Source organism: Petromyzon marinus, chromosome 9, assembly GCF_048934315.1.
Source record: "Petromyzon marinus isolate PM22_M1 ecotype Great Lakes invasive population chromosome 9, UKy_Petmar_22M1.pri1.0, whole genome shotgun sequence".
In the NCBI taxonomy this organism is placed as follows: domain Eukaryota; kingdom Metazoa; phylum Chordata; class Hyperoartia; order Petromyzontiformes; family Petromyzontidae; genus Petromyzon; species Petromyzon marinus.
The window spans coordinates 3835899-3857497 of NC_133675.1; the positions used below are offsets into that span (position 1 = coordinate 3835899).

Genomic DNA, 21599 nt, shown 5'->3' on the forward strand with positions numbered 1-21599 from the left:
GGAAATGGGGGGGGGGGGGAAAGACCATAGAATATATAAACGAAAAAAAGAACATGCCTCATGCAAAATGCTTACTCGGCCATGACCGCATTGTTGCGACACGCTTAAACCAGCAGTTTTTTTTACGTAAAAAGAGGCCATATCTGTACAGCACCAACTTGATACATTTCACACCAAACATGAGCAGAAACTGCCTTTCCACCCACACGGGCTTGGGAGCTGTGCCCTACGGGCCTTGGCGTTTGCCACTGCGAGCGAGTGAGCGAGCGGTGTGGTGTGTTTGCGGCGCGTCGTGGAGAGCGCGAGCTACCCCTTATCCTTGGCATGTACGTCGGCACCGTGCTGCAGCAGGTACTCCACTACCGACACGCGGTTGTAACCGGCCGCAAAGTGCAGCGGCGTAGAATGCCGGCCCTCCATGTCCCGGCAGTTCACCGTCTGCGTGGTACACAGTTGCTGGATGGGAGAATGGAGGCGGGGGTGACGGTGGTGGTGGGGGTGGTGGTGGGGGAGGAAGGCACATGGTGGGTGAGATGGGGTTAAAAGGGATGCCGCACACAAGATGGACGGTGTTGGCATGCCAATTGCCCAACTAAATGGGGAAAAATGAACGCTTGTGTCATCGGTTCCACGTGAACAATTTCACCGATTTACTTTAAATAGCCAGCGAGGGCTCCGGTACTTGCTGCCAATCTTTGGATACTGGATTGGAAACACAGCGCCTGCATGTCCATGTTAAGTGCTGAAATGCATATTTAACTCTGAAGGCACTGCAAGCTGCAGTAAAAGATTTATAGACAGATACACTTTATTTAAAATGGGGTATGAGCCCAGACGTCTCTTTTTCAAGGAAGACCTGGATCCCAAAAAAAGAAAACTGGACTGCAAATCAATTCCAGTGCGACTCAAAACAAAATGAAAAATATAAACAAAACGAAACACAGGTTCAATACAAATAAAAACAGAATGTCACAAGGGTGGCGCAATGGGAACACTTGTTTGTGCCTCACAGAAAGAAGGGCCTGGGTTCGATTCCCGACTCGGGCGCCCTTCTGTGTGGAGTTTGTATGTTCTCCCCCTGTTCTGCATGGGTTTCCTCCGGGTTCTCCGGTTTCCTCCCATAGCTAAAAAAAACATACAATGTAACTGGTATTGGCCAAACATCCTAATGCTGAACATTTTAGCCGCAAATTATTCAATTGGGATAACAGATAAAAACATTATCCACTTCTGCCAAAACGTGGCAGGACCCTTCTGAAAAATGTCGAGGCAACTCTCCTGAAAATATAAAATAGCAAAAGCAATTCGAAAAATGAAACCCCACCAAAACTGAAGTAAAATCCAGGAAGGAAAATTATATGCGAACATAAGTTAAAAGCCAAAGAGGAAAAATGCGATACAATTTCATTTTTAACGTGAAAGCAATTCAACTGTTTGCTACATTAAAAAAAAAAGATTGCTATGTTAAAAAGTAAGTGCGCATTCGACTGTCCAAAGTCAGAATCTTCCAGTTGTCAGTTCAAAAAACCTACATGAAAAAATAATAGGTTTTACCCTTTCTGGCAATAATGCAGGTAATTAAGATGTTCAAACACCAAATTGATACCTTTTGTAAGGCATCAATTCTGCATTAACCAATCATACTTGTGGCTAAAACATGCCACAAGTATTCTTATTTTTCATCATCTTGCAAACTGGCAAAAGGTGCCATAGGTTAAAAACACAGAATTCATTTTAAAAGGAAAAAGCAGATTTTTACCTTTACTGTGTCCAAGTCCCCAGCTTTTGCAGCTTCCAGCAGCTGATGCTCCACATCAGAGTTCCTCACCGGAAGGCTACTCTCTGGGGACAGCAAGACACAAAACACGCTTTCGGTGATTCACACCGCTTGTCTGTGTTTCTCCACTTTGCGAACTGTCCTCAGGAGGCATCTATGTCTAGCTATGCAGTGTGCCAAAACAGGCACAACACAAGTGCTGATAGACCGCAAATCACAGTTATTTTTTTCTTTCAATTGATCTTCCTCGGAAAATGAAACAGCCAAATATTTTTTTTCCCAGCGATCCATTCGTGTGTTCCCATTGCTTGTCTGAAATGTGGGTGCAGTAATATTTTTGTTGGGTTACAGACACACTAAGTAGCGGGTGAAGCTGTAGCTGAGCATGTTATACTTCTGAGTCTTAAAAATAGATGAAAGAAATATATCAAAGTTGAGATTTTTATGCAATATAATGTGCGAGCAAAAAGATCCCCAACGTGAAGCCTTACAGGCAGCTGGGGCAAATGCTGTAAGAAAACATTATGACTAGCATGTCACACGAGGGTATGGGGTGGCCACAACACCACGAATGACATTTCATTTCCACCCCAGTGCAAATGCTTGCACAACACAAAACGGCCCAGTTTACCTAGGGCAGGGGTCGGCAACCAAAATAACAAGAGGCATTTTTTTTAGAATTCAGTACCAAATTCAATATTTCAAGAGCCACAATGCATGTGAATACGAGAAGGTCCTTAATAAATAACGTCACGAAGCAGTCCTTAAAGAGCCGCATGCAGCTCAGGAGCCGTAGGTTGCAGACCCCTGACCTAGTGAAAGCCAGGAACAGGATCAGATACCAAATGACATTGATGCCGTGCAAGACTGGGCAATGGAACACGGGTCGTCGGGTTCGTAGTGCAGCGTACGAACCACTGTGCCACTTCCACTCCCAACATGGGAATACGCTTTCCCTTCAAAACCAAAAATCTCATTATTGCATGGGGTCAGCTTCTTAAGATTTTCTTTCTCTATGTGCTTCTATTCTATGCCCCTTCTTTTTTTATCTCTTGTTCCAACACATCCTGGCGTCACCCTTGCTTCTCCCACTATTCGTTATGCACTGCACCACAATCTTCATAGCCCTTATCATTGCACCTTCTTTATCTCTTGTTACATTCTCAACCCATCGAAGTCTCAAATCGATTAAAATCCTTGAGAATATTTGTAACCCCTGCTAAACCCCTCACTACTTTAGTTCGTCTCCTTTCTGTTAAGAGATATTCCCAACTTCCATCTCCACGCCCACGTCTCTAGACTTCATAACAGCATTGGTTATATGGTTACATCATTGTCGTCGTGGTTACGTGGAAGTGCCAACCCCTCCTGTGCTGCAACGCACCATGCAGGATCTGTTGCACGCTCTCATTGCCCAGCTGTGCGGCGGTGAAGCCCTGCAGGGAGGGCAAATTGGGGTCACAGCCGTGCGACAGGAGCAGGCGGCACGTAGTCAGGTGGCCCGCGTGGGCTGCCCGGTGCAGGGATGTCTGGCCCAGCGAGTCCGTCACGTTGATCTTTGTAGGAGACAAAAGGACCACCACGAGTGTGTGAGATTGGTAAACACAACTATTGGTTACATGAAACTACATGCCAGCGTGTGCTACGAATGATACCGTCATTTACTGACAATTATATTGCAATTGTGTTACCTAACTCGTGCCATGAGATGAGGACATTTACTTTTGGAGCTATCACTGCAGAGCTGTGCAGGATCTTTTGTTAGGAATGGCAGATGGAAGATAACACATTACTTGAAGTCACTTCGATTGGTCTCTTTTCCACAATTGGGGAATATTTTTTCTTATAAATGCCAAATAAAGCGTGTTTATTGCATATGCAAATCAATGAAAAGCTAAAATATACAAAGTGAAGATCGAAATTGAATGTTATTTAGGCACTCTGATAATTGGAATAAAAAAATGCATTGATTACACTTGGGAAACTGGTTTATTAACAGGTTGCTGAAACACAGATTGGAACCCATGAGCTCATGTCAACATGCTGGCTTAGTGCCGACACATTAGTCCTTTGAGCCACCTCTGCACTTCACCTATACATCCCGCCAACATATTCTTCACTACCCAAACAGTGTCGACGATGTGCATTAACAATTTTTTGAGTCGTCAATCGGCTCCAAATGTAACAAAGCAAATACCTTGGCGCCGTGTTTCAAGAGCACATCGATCACATCATTGTGTGCCTTGTCGGAGGCCACGTGGAGAGGAGTCAAGAGACTGCAAATAAACAGATAGTCGCGCCATTAGTTTTTTTTATACCGCTTCATCACAGAGGCTTTCACTACAGGTAACACAAAGCCGTGCAACGGCCCAAACCCACAGCCCACAAAAATCTCACACCATCAACGTCAATGAAGAGTATATAAAAAAAACATTGACACTTGTTGTACAGCATGCGCGCGAGGAGTGCGGGCGGCTCACTCCTTGGTCTTCTCATTCACATTGGCCCCCTTCCTGAGCAGCAGCTCGGACACCTGCTTGCGTTTTGGGTAGGGAGACGCAACGGCGCAGTGCTGTCGAAACACGCACACAGCGCACGATACAAAAACACGCGAAAGTAAATGACTGGTAGCACAATACTCTCCCAGTCAATAAATATCATGTCTGTCCTCTACCTGCTAAAGTCTACAATGCTACATGTTTCCATTCAAAGTTAGAGCTAATGAAGTAAATGTATAAGTCAGGATCAGTCGTCAATCCTCCACCACCCCCCCCTGCCCCTCAGTTAGTCTTATGGGCTTGCTCTAGCCTGTAACAAAGTACCGTTAGCGAGCACTTATTAAGGCCAGCATGATAGGGTGGCGGGCAAGTGCGACCAACATAACGCACACCCCTGGGCTGCCTTTGTCTCTCCCGAACCGAAGATGACAACCACTGCACCAGGTGCTCATTAGGAGCTGAGTGGACCTCTGGGGAGACCCCCACTTGAGAGCACGCTACAGCTCGGGTTCGCACCAGGGCGGTCTCGTGCGTTTGCGGGTGCTTGAAGTTGATGATGTCGAGCCCCAGGTGTTTCTTGACACGCGTCACGTCTGCCTCCCGCGCCGCCTGGAGCAGCGAGTGTCCCCGGAACTCATCTGCGTACATGCGCATCGACACGCCCGGTCAGTGGTCAATGAAAGCTCATGCACGGGTTACCCTGGCACCATTATCAGCGTTGTGGCCCGCTCCTGTGATCCAGTACTTTGGAGGCTATGGTGGTGGGCAGATAACATAGATTAGAGTTTCAAATCAATCAGTGGCTTCATGAATATATCTGTGCAGCTGTTCGAGTATCGCCCCAAAAGTGTGATGTTTTTCTGAATAGTCTGTTTTCCTCCCATGAGCCAAACTCTTTAGTGGAACTGGTCAAACATCCCCAACTGGCTTTTTTGCCCATCCAAGGATGGGTGTATATTGCAGTAAATCGGAAATATTCCATGGAAAAATTGTTAAGCTCATGATTATTAATGAGGGGGGTTGCCCCATGTAGAGTGACGTCACCCATTAATGGTTATTGGCAAAGGGTGCGGCATGTGGAGTGAAGTGACCCCCTCATGGTTATTGTGGAGGGGTACGGTGATTATAGTAGGTAATAATACCAGACACTCCTTTAAAAAAGTCTTGAGTTTCTTTGATGCTTTCCTCGATCTATAAACAAATACATTATATGACCCGGCATTGGCACTCAAGTGCTTCTAGTTACAGAGCATGACTGTCTGATAAACGCATTTAAAATGTTTTTATCTATCCCAAGTAAATATATTATATTTAACGTGATAACAGCCCACTGAGATTCACTACGTCTTTCGCAAGCAGTGCCTCAAGCTCCGCCACCACTAAACCTGCAGCTTAAGGGGTAGTGTCAACAAGACTCTACTCGGTCGCCAACTCACAGACAAGCCTTTCCTTGAGCTCAGAGGTGGGTGCCAGGTCGATGGCGCTCTTCGAATGGCAGTTGAGGAGCGTGGGGTCCGCGCCGTAACTCAGCAGCAGCGAGCAAACTTCCACACGGTTCTTTGACGCTGCCTCGTGTAGTGGCGTGAACTGCCACAGATCCATGGCGTTCACGCTGGCGCCGTGCTAACACACACACGTGGAACGTGAGCGAAAACAGTTTACAGACGCGAGATAGAATGATAATTAAACACTGAGATGTGGTTAAGTCAAAAACCCACGCTCGCTTTGGTTTTCCTTTCAATTTGCCTACAAAATATTAATTTGGAATTCAACAAAAACCTTACCGTACAAAAAAAAGTATGAAAATATAACCAGAGTACTATTAAAAATAATCTCTCTAGTTTTATGGCTGGCTGCTGGCTGGGCTCCTCTCCAGGACATTGTAACCAAAACTAGCTGGGTATCTGGACAAATGGGATTGACGTGAAACAAATAACCATTGAGTTGAAACGGCAGAAGTTAGGAAGCCATGTAATCGATAGCAACACTGAAGAGGTGGCAGTAACGAATACAGCAGACTGACAGTTAATTTAAAATTGCTCTAACTTTTCAATTTGTACTCTTAATGAGTTATTTTGCCAAAATATTCTTTAAATCCTAATTATAAAAAAACTCAATACATTATCTTGCCATTTTATAACATAAAAAAGCAGATTACTTTTATTGCTCCAAATACAGGATTATGAGAAGAGTATAAAAATGACAACTCTTCTTATTTTCTGTGAGAGAAAAGGATTATTCATCATTTTTTGTAATGTTTGGTTGGTGAGATTAAATTTTTTACACGTTCTGCAATTAAATAGATTGACTCCGAAACAGATAACAGCTGAATATAAATATTCACTTAATTTATTTTATATGTTTGGATGTCAGCTAATACATTTTAATGGCAGATTTTCATTTTGTTCGAAATTCAACCCTCAAAAGCACAAATTTAGAGATGGTTTAAAAAAAAATTCATGTCATACATTAGGAATTTTAAGTTGCGTATAATATTTTCTAAAGAAAATCGAAGAAAAAAACACTGGCATGGTGAACGTAATGGAAATCACACTGCTCTTAAAATGACAGTTTTGAGTGCACCGTCATTAAGTCTGACGTGTTGTAATGTAAGAGCCTCACTTGAACATCCATTTGTACAAGCTCGGCACAAACTAAGCCACATCTGCCTTAATCATTTGGCCTCAACAGTAACCGCAGTCTCAGCATAATCGAGGCCATTACACTTGTGTCATGAATACCAGTTAAGAGGTGGCTTTGACACACATCCATAGACACACATCATCATGAATCTCCGATTAGCACGGTTGGCTACGTACGGTGCAAACGTTGAACATACATGCACAAAAAAATGCATTCGTAAAAGGCTTTGCTTATTTTCTATCAACTTTTGTGTCACACTACAGGGGAAGATATTTACTTGATGCAATGATGATGGGGACTATGTATTTTAAAGTGTTGAGCATCAGTCTTTAAATACATTTTAAACTTTTGGATGACCATGCACGGTGCGCGAAACCAATGAATCTCCAGGGAGGAAATTTTTGGAGCTCCAAAGACAATGTAGTTTTTTGGAATTTGTAAGTTATCATCATAGTTTCAACCAAGTTTTTCAAATTTCAACTTCCTAGCCCTTCTAAAGAACATCAGTAAACAGTATTTGTCTGATAGCAGAATAGATTTAAATTATCACCACCGATTCAGGGCTGCATAGATGAGTGCCACTCCTTACTCATTTGAGCCGAAAGAAACAAATGTTTACATTAAGGACACCGAGACCCTCATAGTATCCCGGTGCATGGCGACATGGAAATTCATTGAAGGCTAAAACTTAAATACCACATCAATCTTGATTTGAAACACTCTTTGGTTCTTTGAATAAAGTCATGTAGGTATACAATAAAATAAATCGACGTTTCGGGCACAACACAAGTGTCCATCATCAGGTGGGAAAGCATTGTCTGTTGCCGAGGCAGACTGTTTTTATGACATTAAGAAAATAGTCTACCTTAACGAGAAGTTCCGTCACTTCATAGTGTCCATAGGAGCAGGCGTTGTGAAGAGGAACTAGGCCCCTACAAAAACACAGAGGCACGACACAATTGATTAAACAGTATTCTTACGCTCACAATACACGTAATGTATCGTGCGCCTAGGAATTGATTCTTATTTTATTTGTGCAAAGTTTATGCCAATGTTTTAATTACGCTAATGCTCAGGACAAATGAGAAAGGAATGAAACGGACAGTTCAAATGAGACCGATGTGATGATGGTAAAGGAGATGATACAAAGGAGGCGTTACAATACAGACGAGTCAGTGGTCTACAAGAGTACAAATGAGACCGTATAAATAAGACATAAAAATATTCTTGAATGGAATAGGGATCCTAAATCCTGTCTATTCTTTGACTTTTGGGGGGAAGGTGGGAGGCAGGATTACTGCATGTCTACTAAAAAGCTTAATTTAGTCCTCCTTCATGGCCAAGTCCCACAGATGCACTAAATTATACATTACAGTACACCCATATAAATATAAAAAAAATCTACGTTTCCCATTAAAAAAACACCGTGCAAAGTTAGATTGTTGAAGGAAGCAAACCAAGTCTGCCAATAACTCATGCTGCATGATGGCGCAATGTTCTCTGTGGCCGTGGCAAGGCACAGCCAACACAGCCAAGAGGTGCACATTAAATTACGCTCCCTCCCTCCCGAGTAAACACGCAATACTCAGACATCAAGACTTTGGGAGCCGGGGCAGAAGCATAAACGCACCCATGTGTGGCTGCCGCTCAGTGGCGCATTGCTGGAAGCATGGCGTGGACAGAAGGGTGGGGGGTGGGTGGAGAGACAGTAGAGGATGGGGAAGTGGGGTAGAAGTTGTGGTGGGGTTGGGGGCTAGGGCGAAGGGGTGGGAGGGCACGCACCCCTTGTCCTTGGCATGCACGTCGGCTCCGTGCTGCAGCAGCAGCTGAACGATGCGCACGCGGTTGTATCCGGCTGCCAGGTGTAGGGGCGTCGACTGGACATCAAGAGAGGGCACATAAACAAGTGAAACTGCACCGCAGCGAAAAAACATTAATTATTTTGCGGCACTGCACACAAACTAATGCATCGCCTTTAAAGCTGCGATTTCAAGAGCAATTTCATTTCACACTTAATTATTTATAACCATAGCACTATACACGGCGCTGCAAAATATGCAGCAAGAGCACTTACGCATGGATTTCCAGCCATTTCGTTCGTACCCATGTTTTTTTTTTATGCCCGGCTATTTTCCATAACTACTTTGCAATGGTAACACTGAATCCAAATAGAAATTCTTGGATAAAAAGGCAATATGACTGCCAGCTGTATTCAAAGCTGAAAATGACATATGTGCAGGACTTTAGAGTCCCAAAAAAAACCACAACGGCCGTACTGAAAGACAGCTCCTAGTTACTCGCGCTCTTGCCACAGGCAGGTTAAGAGTGACACAGCCCTGAGGATCAGACTACTGGTGTACCCCCTACCACTTTGAGCAGCTGAAATGAAAGTGATGTCCATTGCGAAGCTGCAAAGGTCACAACCGCGCAGCCGAGGAGCCAGCGTGTGCACTGGTCGTGAATGCGTCGAGGAAGCGCACGCGCGATCCGCTCACAATGGGAAATGATATTTCACGCATGGGTGCAGAGGTTTCACAAAACCCCTTTAATGTTTGGGCGCACTCTCCAACGCACGTAAAAAAAAACATGTATAAAAAATACCAATTATCATTCTCATATTTGAGGATGGTGTGCAATGTTCGGGAAAATGTAAACACCCGGGTTTTTTTTCCCAAAAGGCGGGCTCGCAGTACCTTGCGGCCGTCGCTGGCGTGGCAGTTGACGTTCAGCGGCGTGAGCAAAGCCATCAGCTTCTCCTCATTACCACTCCTAGGAATCAATCAAGACACCACGTGTTAGATCCTTTAGTCACACAGAAAGGCATTCGCATGCTACAAAGTGGCATGATCAGCACCGCCAGAATGGCTTTTAGCTCTCATCCTAATATCACACTGTTTTGTAGGGCCATCTTAATGGTGTTTGTGAAAAATCAGCACAAGTGTTTTTTTTTCACATCAACCATCAACATTCTATGATTCTGACAACTTAATTGAAAACAAAACGAAAATGATTAGGTTAATTTGATAAATTAGCAGCTGAGGGCTTATTTGTCAAATAAGTACAGATATGGTAACGAGACAGCATTACAAACCGCATGGCTCACGAAAATTTTGCCATTATGCTGAAAATTTCACATCAATATTTCTGAGAAGAAATGTTGTCACGGCTGGAGAATAATTACGAAATCGATAAGCCGTCTCTCCATGTGCCACCGCTCCAAATATTGATTTTCATGCATTTGATTTGGAGCCGAGGTTGTGGTGGGGACAAAGGAGGTGGGGCTGCGAGAGGGCAAGCTAAGTGCAAGTAGCATACCTGGCCGCTTCGAGCAGCTCATCCTTCTTGTATTCACCTGCGGGGCGACAAGGCACGGTGAACCAGGACCACAATGTGCCAACCACCGGACCCAACTTTCTCCGGACGAATGGAAGCAAGACACAGGCACGTGGAGCAGAGCAAGTGGCCCTGCGGCCCGGCTGGGACATGTTCACGCATCAGTGACAAGATTCACTGCCTCTGCATCCATCCAGACTTCTCCTTCCCACCCGACTTTCTCCCACCCCACTCTGTTGCCCTCCACTCCTCCTTGCCGCTGCCCCCCCCTTCCCCACGCGTCCACTCGCCGCGACGCTCGGTTGCCCTCTCCGCCCGCTTCCATGACACCAATCGGGAAATGTGATAGGCTGAGGGAGGTCTAATTTCATTAGCGAGGCCTACCAATCCATAACTGCTTGCAGAGAACAATTTACACCGCAGTAGCACTCGTGTCTGCAGGAAAGTTAAATATACCCTGCGCCTGACAAAGACAAAGCTGTGCTGGAATGGCCATTCTAATTAAACAGGATGGTATGTCAACTATTAAAAATGCCTTTTATTTAAATTAGGTTACAAAGAACGGATAATTTTAACTTTCAAGTGATGCATAATTAACAAACTCCGCTGGGTAATTGTCAACCATCCATAATGCTTGCCTTCCATGGACACTTCACAATAACAAGAGTGCGTTAAATGTAGTCGCGTATGTCACCAAAATGCCATTAAAAAGAAATGTTTTTGAAAATTCCCCATCATGTTGTCAGCATTACATTCTACCGCATGATACACAAGCCTGCTCAAATTCCATTACGCACGAACAAGGCACGTTTTCTATTAAATTAACCACTGCAGTTCCAGCGAAAGGGCACAACACAGGGGTCTGACAGGCAGGGAAAAATCGGCCACCCAAGGAGACCCTCTCCCCTCGTGTGAAAAACAAGCAATGTGCCGATGACTTGTGACAATCAAGAGGTAGCATGTGCGTCAATAGCAATGGTTAACATGGAATAATTTGCTGTGTGAAGAGTGCGAAGAGGCGACAACGATTGAGTCCACTATGGTCAGTGGTTCTGGAAATTACTAATTCACATTGGACAGTTAAAATGAGAAACAGGACTCTCCAGTTAAAATAATTTAAATGGCATTTAATAAAAAGGTGGAATTGTAGTGTATTATAGGCCACTCAGAAGAAACATAGCACTTTGCTTTAAATCTGATAACGTTTTCCTTGAAAGAACATAACTTAAAAAGATTTGCACAAGTTTCATATACAGGACGCTGTGAAATGTTAGGGTCAACAATTAGGATGCCAAATAATGCTGTGGCACCGGAGGTAGCACACACTGTCCTATGAAACAAGCAATCGGAGTTGAATTCCTGATGATGGCTAATTAAGTGGCAAGTGATATCTGAACTGCTCAAGGGCTCCCCCATCACGCCCCAAATCAAACCTCACTGACATGGCATAGAAAGACTTTCACCCAGCAGTACATTAATGATGGGCTGTAAATTAATATTATTATTCAGATTCCAAATGAGAGAAGCACTGTGTAAATTTTCTTTGGGGAAACCATCCATTAAGCTGGAAGAAAAATAAATATTCTTTCGAAAAGTCAAACTGCATGTGTGCCAAGGTCACACAGCTGGGCACGCTCCTGGCAGGCAGGGGTTAACCCTACTCTGACATTATGCAGCAGCTGGGAATAAACTGCAGGACCCTGTGTCTGGTCGACATTCAATGAGAAGCCTAGCTGTGCGTTACAGATGAAAATCATGAATGCCGTAATCAATACATGTTTCTGAAAGAGGCCAATTTAGAGCACATATCCCCTCTCTCAAATGCAACTTCAATGTTATCAATGTCATCTAGTCACTATTAAGTGAAATGAAAATACTATCACTGACATGCAGGGGCTTATTTGTTTTGTTATATTTTCCTTTAAATTATATTAGACTGAAGACAGCGCACAACACTACAATTCCATTAGTCCAATACATTAATTTGATGCGCAACACACCAATACGACGCTCAATATTTATAAGTATATACAATATGCACACAATCCGTACACATGCTGTTGACAATTTGGCAACATTTAAATAAAAATTCTTACAAACCATAATGGACAAATAACAATTTTGACATGTAGTATATGACACATGGCCGTTACACAGACGCTTGGAATGAAATGTAAAATGGCCATCCTCAACATCTATACAAATTATAATCAGAGGGTCAATTGGAATCTTCAAAATAATAAATAGAAATACAATGAACAGGCATCAGAAGTTTTAAAGTGCAAAGGGAAAATAGTGGCACAACCACCAGTCCTGGTAAAATCCTATCAGCCAAAATGTTAAGCAACATGCATTTTGCTTTCTCAAGCCTAATCTTAACTCGCTTGTAAATTTGCTAACATTGGCAAAAACTGGTCATCTGCCAGGAAATATTTTCCCCCTTTCAAGACCCCAGGGAGTAATGGGAATTCGTGAAAGAGCCATCCTCAGGGAGGTCGGGGTGAGCACACCGAGTGATGTGATGTTTCCATGCGGTGTGCTTTTTTGATGCCTGCCCTCACCACAGCAGTGTTTGATGGCATCTATAAGCAGAGCAGCACCACACAATCCACACGCCCAGCAGACGTCACACCATCACGGCTTCATTTGCAAGTACGCTGCACAAGCCACACGAGCTGATTGTCCACACTACTCAGCGAGTGATACAACCTCACCACCATCATTACTGACAATGCCTTGAAAGAGCCCATAATAGGCTGAAAATTTAGGCATTTTTTTTTTACACATTGCTAGTCGCAGTCCTTTAAGTTTTTTTTTTTTAAAGAAGCATACCGACCACATCAAATGCGTGCGTAGTGGTTTAAGGCTTTGGGATTTTAACTCGAGTATGGTGCAGCCCTGCATTAAAGGTGTACAGTAGTGCGATGTGGTGCGGTGCAGTGTTGTGCGGTGCAGATGCAAGGTGAATGCGGTGCGCTGCTTACCTGTGAGCACTGCTTTAGCAGTTGGCTCGGCCAGGTCGAGAGCCGTCTTGCCGTCCGTATTACGGATTCCCGGGTCGGCACCATGCTGCAAGAGCACTAGGCAGGGGAAGCACGGCAGGCAGTACCACATGTCAGTCGCCACTCCGCACGAGTGCAACATCGAAGCTGGGCTTGGCGCGAGCCACACAGCGAGGTGAGGGTAGCTAATCGGAGGCTGGTGCCTTGTTGGGAGACGTAGTCGATCCAGTCCGATGTTATCCTTGTCCAGAAAAGGCAAGTTTGAAAGCACCGCCGAGTGAAAACGACTAGCAAGCTGACGCAAGGCAAATCCCTCCAATAAATAATGTTAAAATGTAGATCCAAAGTGGAAAAGCAACCAAGACCGAAGCAATTTGATAGAGGCAACCCACTGAATAACTAGCGCATGGTAAGACAAGGGTTTGTAGATGGCTACAAATAAAATATGCTGTTGCTACATCACGAACTACAAAAGACAACACAATCATGTTAGCGGTACCAAATGCAAAATGGTGACGCAGATTAACTGTCAATTCTTGCAACGCTAAATCCACGCAGCAGACTAGCCTATCGAGCTATAAATCAGCACGTACAAGCATTGTAATATAGAATAAAACTCCCGCTGGTAGTTTGACATAAATAAATTACACTGCTATCTTAAAGTAAATCAGACAAAAAAATACAATAACCTCGCCAATAAAATATAAAATGGATATGAATCTGTTATTCAGTAAACTGCATTAATGCACTACTTAATAGCTGCAGAGATGCACTACAGAATACATAATCAGTTTTCTTACAATTGCATAATTTATCACGCTTAAATTTATGTTAGGTTTAAATTTATAAACACGCCATGAAACTGGTGACTTCAGCAACATCTTTCACACCACAACTATTTTAAATTAAAAAAATGTGAACAGAAAAACCCAGATAAACTCCCGATGAAATCTTTCTCTGCGGATGATGAATCACAGATAACCGCTGTGCGACTGCATGCTGCTAAAATTCCTTTTACGAAAAGTGATCTAACAGCACGGCGTCGGCTGAGATCAACAGCTTGCTCGGCAAGCCTCCTGAAGGGCTGTCTCAGCTGCACTGTGAACGTTCATCATTAAATGCAGGCTGCCTCGTAGTTTCCCCCAAAGACGTGGTAATTTCCGTAAAGCATTAAGAGATCCCACGCGCTGGGAACAGGGTGAAGGATGTCCAGAGAAGCGCCGCTCAAAATTTCACTGCAAACATCGTGGCTTCTGACTGGTGTGCAGCTCAAAAGAACCTTCCAGCTATAGAAACACGCACATCAGCGATTCAGCTTTCGTCCGCTGCAGCAGATAAATAAACCGAATCGGTCCATCTCCCTTTTTCCCCCCACAGCATGCCCCCTCCTCTCCAACCGCCTGCAGATGGGCTTGAACCTGGCGTGGCTCCAGCTTTCCCATTACATCACAGGCTGTGGATGGCACGGCTAACCTAAGACCAATAACTGCTACTGAACAATCAATTCGTTACCTCCCAAAACAATGCTGACGTAACTGCATACGTTTCCTCCCACCGCATACTCAACGCTTTCGTAGAGGGAAAAAAATGCACCAGGCACCAAAATTGTATCTAAAACAATGTGGTGGTCTAATTAATGATTAGAAATAAATATATAACTTGAGAAATTAATCACTGTTGATATGCTGACAGACGAACATGTAAAACCAGTAAAAGGCAGACGTTAATGGCTGCTTCAAAGATTATTGTGCAAGTCACCTAAACTATAATGAAGTATAACAAATTCAAAACATGGTAAGTAAATTTACAGTTTTAATGAAATGCATAAACACATTTACAAATAGAATCAATACCATAATTAGTCCAGTCCCAGCAAAAGCTCTTACAAATTCTACCAAATTTTGGCAATTAATGGCTCCTATATTTACGAGTACTGCGCAAATGCTTACAACTAAATATGGGCAGGCACAGGGGGAAAAAACCGACACAAAATGCTGACCTAAACAATACTGGGTCAATGTTTAAAGCCCTTGACTGCAATCTTGACGCTTGCTTAATGATAGCAAAATGAAAGCTCTCTTCGCTCCGGACACCATTTCCCACCAATTACACGTTGCCAACATTGTTGCCCTTTGATACAAGATAAATCTATGAAAGCCCTATTTAAAATATCCTTGTACAGTCACTCATCTCCTGTTAGCACAAGATAAAGGCAGTTGATGTTCCCATCTAGTAAACACCGCACAGAGGTTGTTATGGCCAATGCTTAATAGTGAGTGGTGCTGTCTACAAAATATTGGTGGGCTGATGATACACTCGAATAAAAAATCTGACTTGAGCAACATGCATTTCAGTTAAAATGTACGGCACTCAAGCAATTAACAAAAAAATACGTCGTAGTTTAACAGCATGTCACAGCAAAAACAAACGCTTCTCTTCCAAACCTCACATTTGAGCAATTATTCCATTTGCACGCAATTTCCACAAATCCGCATTCACTTCAGATCACAAGAGCGTGCAAATTGGAGAGACCAGTTATTCAAGTAGACTCCTGTCAGGCAATGTATAGATCCAAATTTGTCAACGACACAACAGGGGGAACAGTATAGATGTAGTCAGCTGTACTAGCCACACCTGTTTGTGCAGAAAATCGAGGCCGCGTCAAATCTGGGGAACCATATATTAACAGCGTGAAGCTTGATTAAGTTGCATGCTGTGTGCTGGTGGGACCAACCAAAGCTCATGTGGACTGCGTGCCACACAAATGATTTGATATTCGTGCCATTTTTAGAGCACAAAGGCTAGCAATCACTAAGGCACTATGCTCATGCCGCATCAGCTGTACAGATCATTTAAAACCATAGTCTACTGCAGAACTTGTTCACGTTGACAAATCCAGGACAGTGACCAGTGAGTTCCATGTGGATGGGCCGGAGAGCACAAAATTGCGCGGCCGTATCTCAATCTCTATGCGTAGGAAAATAAGGTCACTGCGCGTTGCCGACGAGTCCGAGTTGACAACGGATTAGTAAACAATATAGGCATAAACACTCTTATCCGTGTTGCGTCGACACTCACCTATACACACGTCAATCTTGCCCTTGATTGCAGCCTCGTGGAGCGGGGTATAGTTCCAGTTGTCACGAGCATTGGGGTCGGCGCCCTGCCTGAGCAGCAGGTTCACCACCTCGGCGTGGCCAAACGAGCACGCATTGTGCAGGGGAATGAGGCCGCCATCGTCGCGGGCATGCACGTTGGCCCCGTTTTGCAGGAGGTGTTCCACAACGTCCTTGCGGCCAAAGCCTGCGCGAGTTCAATGCAAACACACGCACAAAGCGTTAGTTACTGAAGCCAAAGCCGTACTCCATAACAGTGGAGGACCTGAACTGCAGTGACTCTGCATGGTGAGGTCCCTCAGCTAAATAGGACTAAGGTTAGCCAAAAGATGAAAGGCTTATTACTGGACTGAAGTATCCCATGCAGATATGGCTCCAATGGAGCAACTGGGGGAGCAACACTGACACATCAAAATTTAGATTCAATAAAACAAAGCAATTCTTGACTGACATGCCAAACCACATACGTTTTGCACTAAGCCGTAAATATATAATAACATTCAGATAATTGTTATTGTATAAATATACATCTAACTATTTTGCAATTAAATTAGTTTAGATTAATGATATCTCCTGTACATGAAGCAGTATCTTGATTTATCTGCCAATGCATTAACGCGTGAGAAAATGCGCCAACAGCTTAATTGATTAGCTTCAGTATGAGGTAAAGGCCAGCAAATTAAAAAAACAGCAGACGTCCCCAAGGACATGCATGAGATGCAAAGCCATTACAAGCAGCTAAATATTCGTGCGCACCAACAAATAAACTTGAATTATTCACGCTCGGTATTGATGCAGAGAAATATAGCGCAGAGTTATTGGTGTACAATATTCTAACACTTTATATTCACTGAAGTCAACAATCAGGAAAAATGCACAACTGGATTGGCACTGCACAATATCGACGGTAATGAGCCATTACGTTAGTTATATGACATCATAGCAGCGGAGTTCTCAAATGGTTGCAGGATTTTGTACCAGCATAAAAACACACAATCGACCTTGTTACTGCATTTTTTTTTAAACTTCCTAAAATATCAATTTTATTTTACAAATCGTCGTGTTGACGTGATACCAAAAAAACTATTTTAAAAACATAACAATGCAGGGACCAGAGTGAAGACTTGAAACTAACGAGGCTTTCCTGGATAACCTGGCATTATTAAAGAATCTCAGCTACGGTACATCTACTCATGGATGAAGATCTCTCCACACCGTCGTCGTACAGTATAGTCAACGTCATTACCAGTATTATTAGAAAGTTATCTTATGCAGCAACATTAGAGATCTTGACAGTGCTGCCAAGGTAAGGCGGTAATTAAACTGCTCTCAGTAATGTGTCACACCGTGCACGGAGTGATTCATCTTAAAGTACTGTATAGTGCATCATGTTTACAGGTTTATTATAATCCTAAGCGTCTAATATTAACGCAACTCAACATTTAAAACTTCAGAAAAGGAAAATTAATAAAGGGTTTCTGTTGTAGTTTTGTTCGTTTTATTTTTAAGCGCTCTCAGTGAGAGAAAACGTTATTTAAATTTGAAAGCCTTCACTAGCCTACACATGAACGTAAATTGATGTTAATTAATCGTCTCATTGTTTCCACGATAACCTCAACACCGCCGTATTGTTTACGTACAAACTTCTATTCCAATAACGAACAACAGTAATATTTAAAAGCGTTAATTTTCAACGATTATAAAACCTGTATCAGGGTTAGGTAGGCCCAGGCTTCCTCCAACATCCCGACCCCAAACCTTTGCCCCCCCCCCCAAAAAAAAAATCCTCCCTCATGACTCCATCAGCATAACCATCATGACCACAATCCTCATCCATCGCTCGAATTGAGTTAATTTGCTTCAGAGAGACGTGAACTTAAAGCCCCCCCCCCCAAGTGCATACGACGCACAGGCCGAAGCCTCGGGCTTTTCCTAGAAAATAAAAACAAGGCCCGATCTCACGCCCACGGCTTCGTGTGACGACGACGGCGGCGTTGGTGGCGAAGGGAGCGGTGGCGCCGCGGTTAGCGCTACGCCGCGCTACGAAACCGGCGAGCAGAGTTCGATTCCCCCGCTCACGGCCACCAACGCCGCTGACGGGAGTTGTCTGAACTGGTCCTTTTGTTTGTTGCGGTTGCACCCGATTCAAGAGCCGAATGGCTCACAGGGCTATACCGAATACATGAACTATGAAATGAACTATGACTCGGCCGCAAATGAGAAGCTGGTGCGGTTCGGAGTATAAACATCGCCACTCGGGGAGACAAAGGCGGCCGGGCGTGGTGTTGGCCACCCCCCCCCCCTCGTGTGCCGTGCCCGCCTTAATAGGTGCTCGCTAACAGCACTTGCCCCAGCAGTCTGTTGAGGCTGGACGGGGCATCGTTGTCTTTGATCGAAGCGATTGGGTTAGCAGTGATGGTCACGATGGTGGTGATGGTCGTAATGGGTGAAGATTGCAGTAATGATGATGGTATAAGTGATGGGTGCTGTAATGATGGCAAGTGATGCGTTAGTTGTGATGGAAACGATGATTATATCAGTGATACTGGGTGGTGGTGGTGGGTGCTGCGAGCGAAAATAATGGTGTTAATTTTGATGACGGTGATGCTTACGTTTATGGAAATGGATGGTGGTAATAACGATTGTGAAGATTGCAAAGATATCGTTGGTGCTAACATTGCTGTTATGATCATTATGCTAATGACGATGTTCATAAAATATGACAATGCTGCTGTTTGATTATAATTAGTAACGAAGCTGTTTATACTACTGCTGAAGATAACTAACGATTAATGTAATCGTGAGTATAACGATTATTATAAACACGATAACGGATTATGACCAACTGATGGTTTATGATGAACATGCAACGAACGATTATCATTACGATTGCTACGATGGCGATTACCGTATTACGAGCATGAATACACCGTTGTAATAATGTTGACAATTATGAATATGACCGCCGTGAGCATGATTATAAGGTGACTTTAACTATGGCAATGATGTATGTAATGATGAGGACGCACACAATAACGGTCACGATGATGACCACAACAACACCGACGTCCTCACCGGCCGCGAAGTGCAGCGGCGTGGACTTGCGGCCCGTGGTGTCCCGTGCGTTCACGTTGAGAGGGCTGACGAGGCGCTTCACGCGGCCCACGTCCCCATTACGGCACGCCTCGAACAGCTCCTTGCCCGCATCGCCTCCATCGGCGGAGCTGTCCTGGCCGGAACCCGGCCCGGACCCTGTCGCCGCCGCCGCTACGGCGGCCGCTGCCGCCGCCGTCGTGGATGGGGAAGACGTAGCAGACACCGCCGCTGTCGTTGTCATTGCTGCAGCAGTTGTAGTGGCAGCGGCTGCTGCTGCTGTTGTTGTTGTTGCTGCTGCCGCCGCCGCTGCCGCTGTTGTTGTTGTGTCCAGCGAGCCCGAGCTGGGAGACAACGACGACGAGGAGGAGGGTGAAGCGAGATGCGCCCGCCGCGCCGCCATTTCGCGGCTCACGGGGGCCGAGGCTGAAGTAGGAGGAGGCGTTCCCACTCGCCCCCCCCCCGCCCCTTTCGCCCCCCCCCGCCCCTTTCGCCCCCCCCGCCCCTTTCGCCCCCCCCCCGCCCCTTTCGCCCCCCCCCGCCCCTTTCGCCCCCCCCCCCGCCCCTTTCGCCCCCCCCCGCCCCTTTCGCCCCTTTCGCCCCCCCCGCCCCTTTCGCCGCCCCTTTCGCCCGCCCCTTTCGCCCCCGCCCCTTTCGCCCCCCCCCGCCCCTTTCGCCCCCCCCAGCCCCTTTCGCCTCCCCCCGCCCCTTTCGCCCCCACCTTTGCCCCCCACCGCCCCTTTCGCTTCCCCCCGCCCCTTTCGCCCCCCCCGCCCCTTTCGCCCCCCCGCCCCTTTCACCCCACCCATTTAGCCCCCCCCGCCCCTTTCGCCCCCCCCGCCCATTTCGCCCCCCCCCCGCCCATTTCGCCCCCCCCGCCCCTTTCGCCCCCCCCCGCCCATTTCGCCCCCCCCGCCCATTTCGCCCCCCCCGCCCCTTTCGCCCCCCCCGCTCCTTTCCTCCCCCTTCCCCCCCACGCCTCCCCCTTCCCCCCAAACCTCACCACAAGCGTAGCGTGGGTGGGCGACCGGGCCCGCGTCCTCGTTGGCCGGCACCGCGCGCGACCGACGAATCGTGCGCGCGCTTGCAAAGGTGGGGGGGGGGGGGAGTTGCCGTTGCTAGGCGGCTCGCGGACAAATCACGAGCCGAGGCAGCGTCCGCGCAGTTGCCCCGTGCGTGGCGGCGGTGGGGGGAGGGCGCGGTAATCACGAGGTGTGGCAACAGGGGGGGGCGGGGGTGTGAGGAGCCACTGTCGTTGGGGGATGGGGCAGGGCGGGGGATGGGGCGGGGCATGGGGCAGGGCGGGGGACGGGGCAGGGCGGGGGACGGGGCAGGGCGGGGGACGGGGCAGGGCGGGGGACGGGGCAGGGCGGGGGATGGGGCAGTGCGGGGCCGGCGGCCCTCCCCCTCTCCGCTGCCCAGCTCCATGGCAACGCGGGGGCCATGTTCTCGCGTTCGCGTCGTTGCGAGTTCAGGGCTCGCGGTAGTTGGTGCGACCGCGGTCATCCGGGAGCCGAACTCGACGACGTTACCACGACGCAATGCGCCCCGCCTCCTGTACACAAATACGAAGGAGACGTCACAACGATGCACTCCGCTGCTCCTCACGCGATTGTCTTGGCTTGACCACCCGAATTGGCGCCACGATGGCGAGATGTTGACGACCTCGCCTGGTATACAGGAGGTGGTTGATGCCTTCCACATTTAGAATCAACATGCGTTTAGAGTATTTGGCTACTAAAAAATGTGCACATGATACGCCACTTCGTTGAGTCGTGGCCAGGTGGCTTCTGAAAAAAAAGCTACATAACTCAGCCTTAATCTAGATTTGATCAGCCTTACCTGATGAAATAGTTCAATATATATATTTTTTAATATAGAATGTGAAATTGTAGTTCTGCGTCTGCATGAGCCATACGAAAGAAAAGAATACAATTGTTGCCGCAAACACTGCTCCTAAAGAGCATTCCATGCCCGCCTAGCGCCCGGGGAAGGCCGAGCCGTGGGCGCGGGTGACAAGGCGTGCGCCACCTGGCGGTGCCTCTTTGATGCTGCACTCACCTTGGGGATGGGCACAAAATGGGAGCTACGTGGGCCCGATGGCTCCTAGGGACAGCTTCCCCCCCCCACCACCCAC

The 21599-nt window shown here is 46.1% G+C and overlaps 1 protein-coding gene across 2 annotated transcripts in view; it reads right to left on the reverse strand.

Annotated features, from left to right (window-relative positions):
* The window catches only part of LOC116940681 (poly [ADP-ribose] polymerase tankyrase-2), a 39159-nt gene extending 19256 nt beyond the window's left edge, over positions 1–19903 (reverse strand). The window contains exons 1-15 of one of the 2 annotated variants that reach the window (XM_076065826.1): positions 19445–19903; positions 16332–16556; positions 13236–13331; positions 10234–10270; positions 9612–9687; positions 8701–8795; positions 7784–7850; positions 5712–5898; positions 4792–4913; positions 4258–4349; positions 3975–4053; positions 3162–3333; positions 1760–1842; positions 1011–1124; positions 311–456 (exon numbers count right to left, since the gene is read on the reverse strand). In XM_076065826.1, coding sequence (XP_075921941.1) covers positions 311–456; positions 1011–1124; positions 1760–1842; positions 3162–3333; positions 3975–4053; positions 4258–4349; positions 4792–4913; positions 5712–5898; positions 7784–7850; positions 8701–8795; positions 9612–9687; positions 10234–10270; positions 13236–13331; positions 16332–16556; positions 19445–19865 — 2012 coding nt within the window. In that variant the 5' untranslated portion in view covers positions 19866–19903. The remainder of the gene's footprint in view (positions 1–310; positions 457–1010; positions 1125–1759; positions 1843–3161; positions 3334–3974; positions 4054–4257; positions 4350–4791; positions 4914–5711; positions 5899–7783; positions 7851–8700; positions 8796–9611; positions 9688–10233; positions 10271–13235; positions 13332–16331; positions 16557–19444) is intronic. The other variant, XM_032950819.2, reaches the window with a different exon arrangement.
* Positions 19904–21599: the final 1696 nt, after the last annotated feature.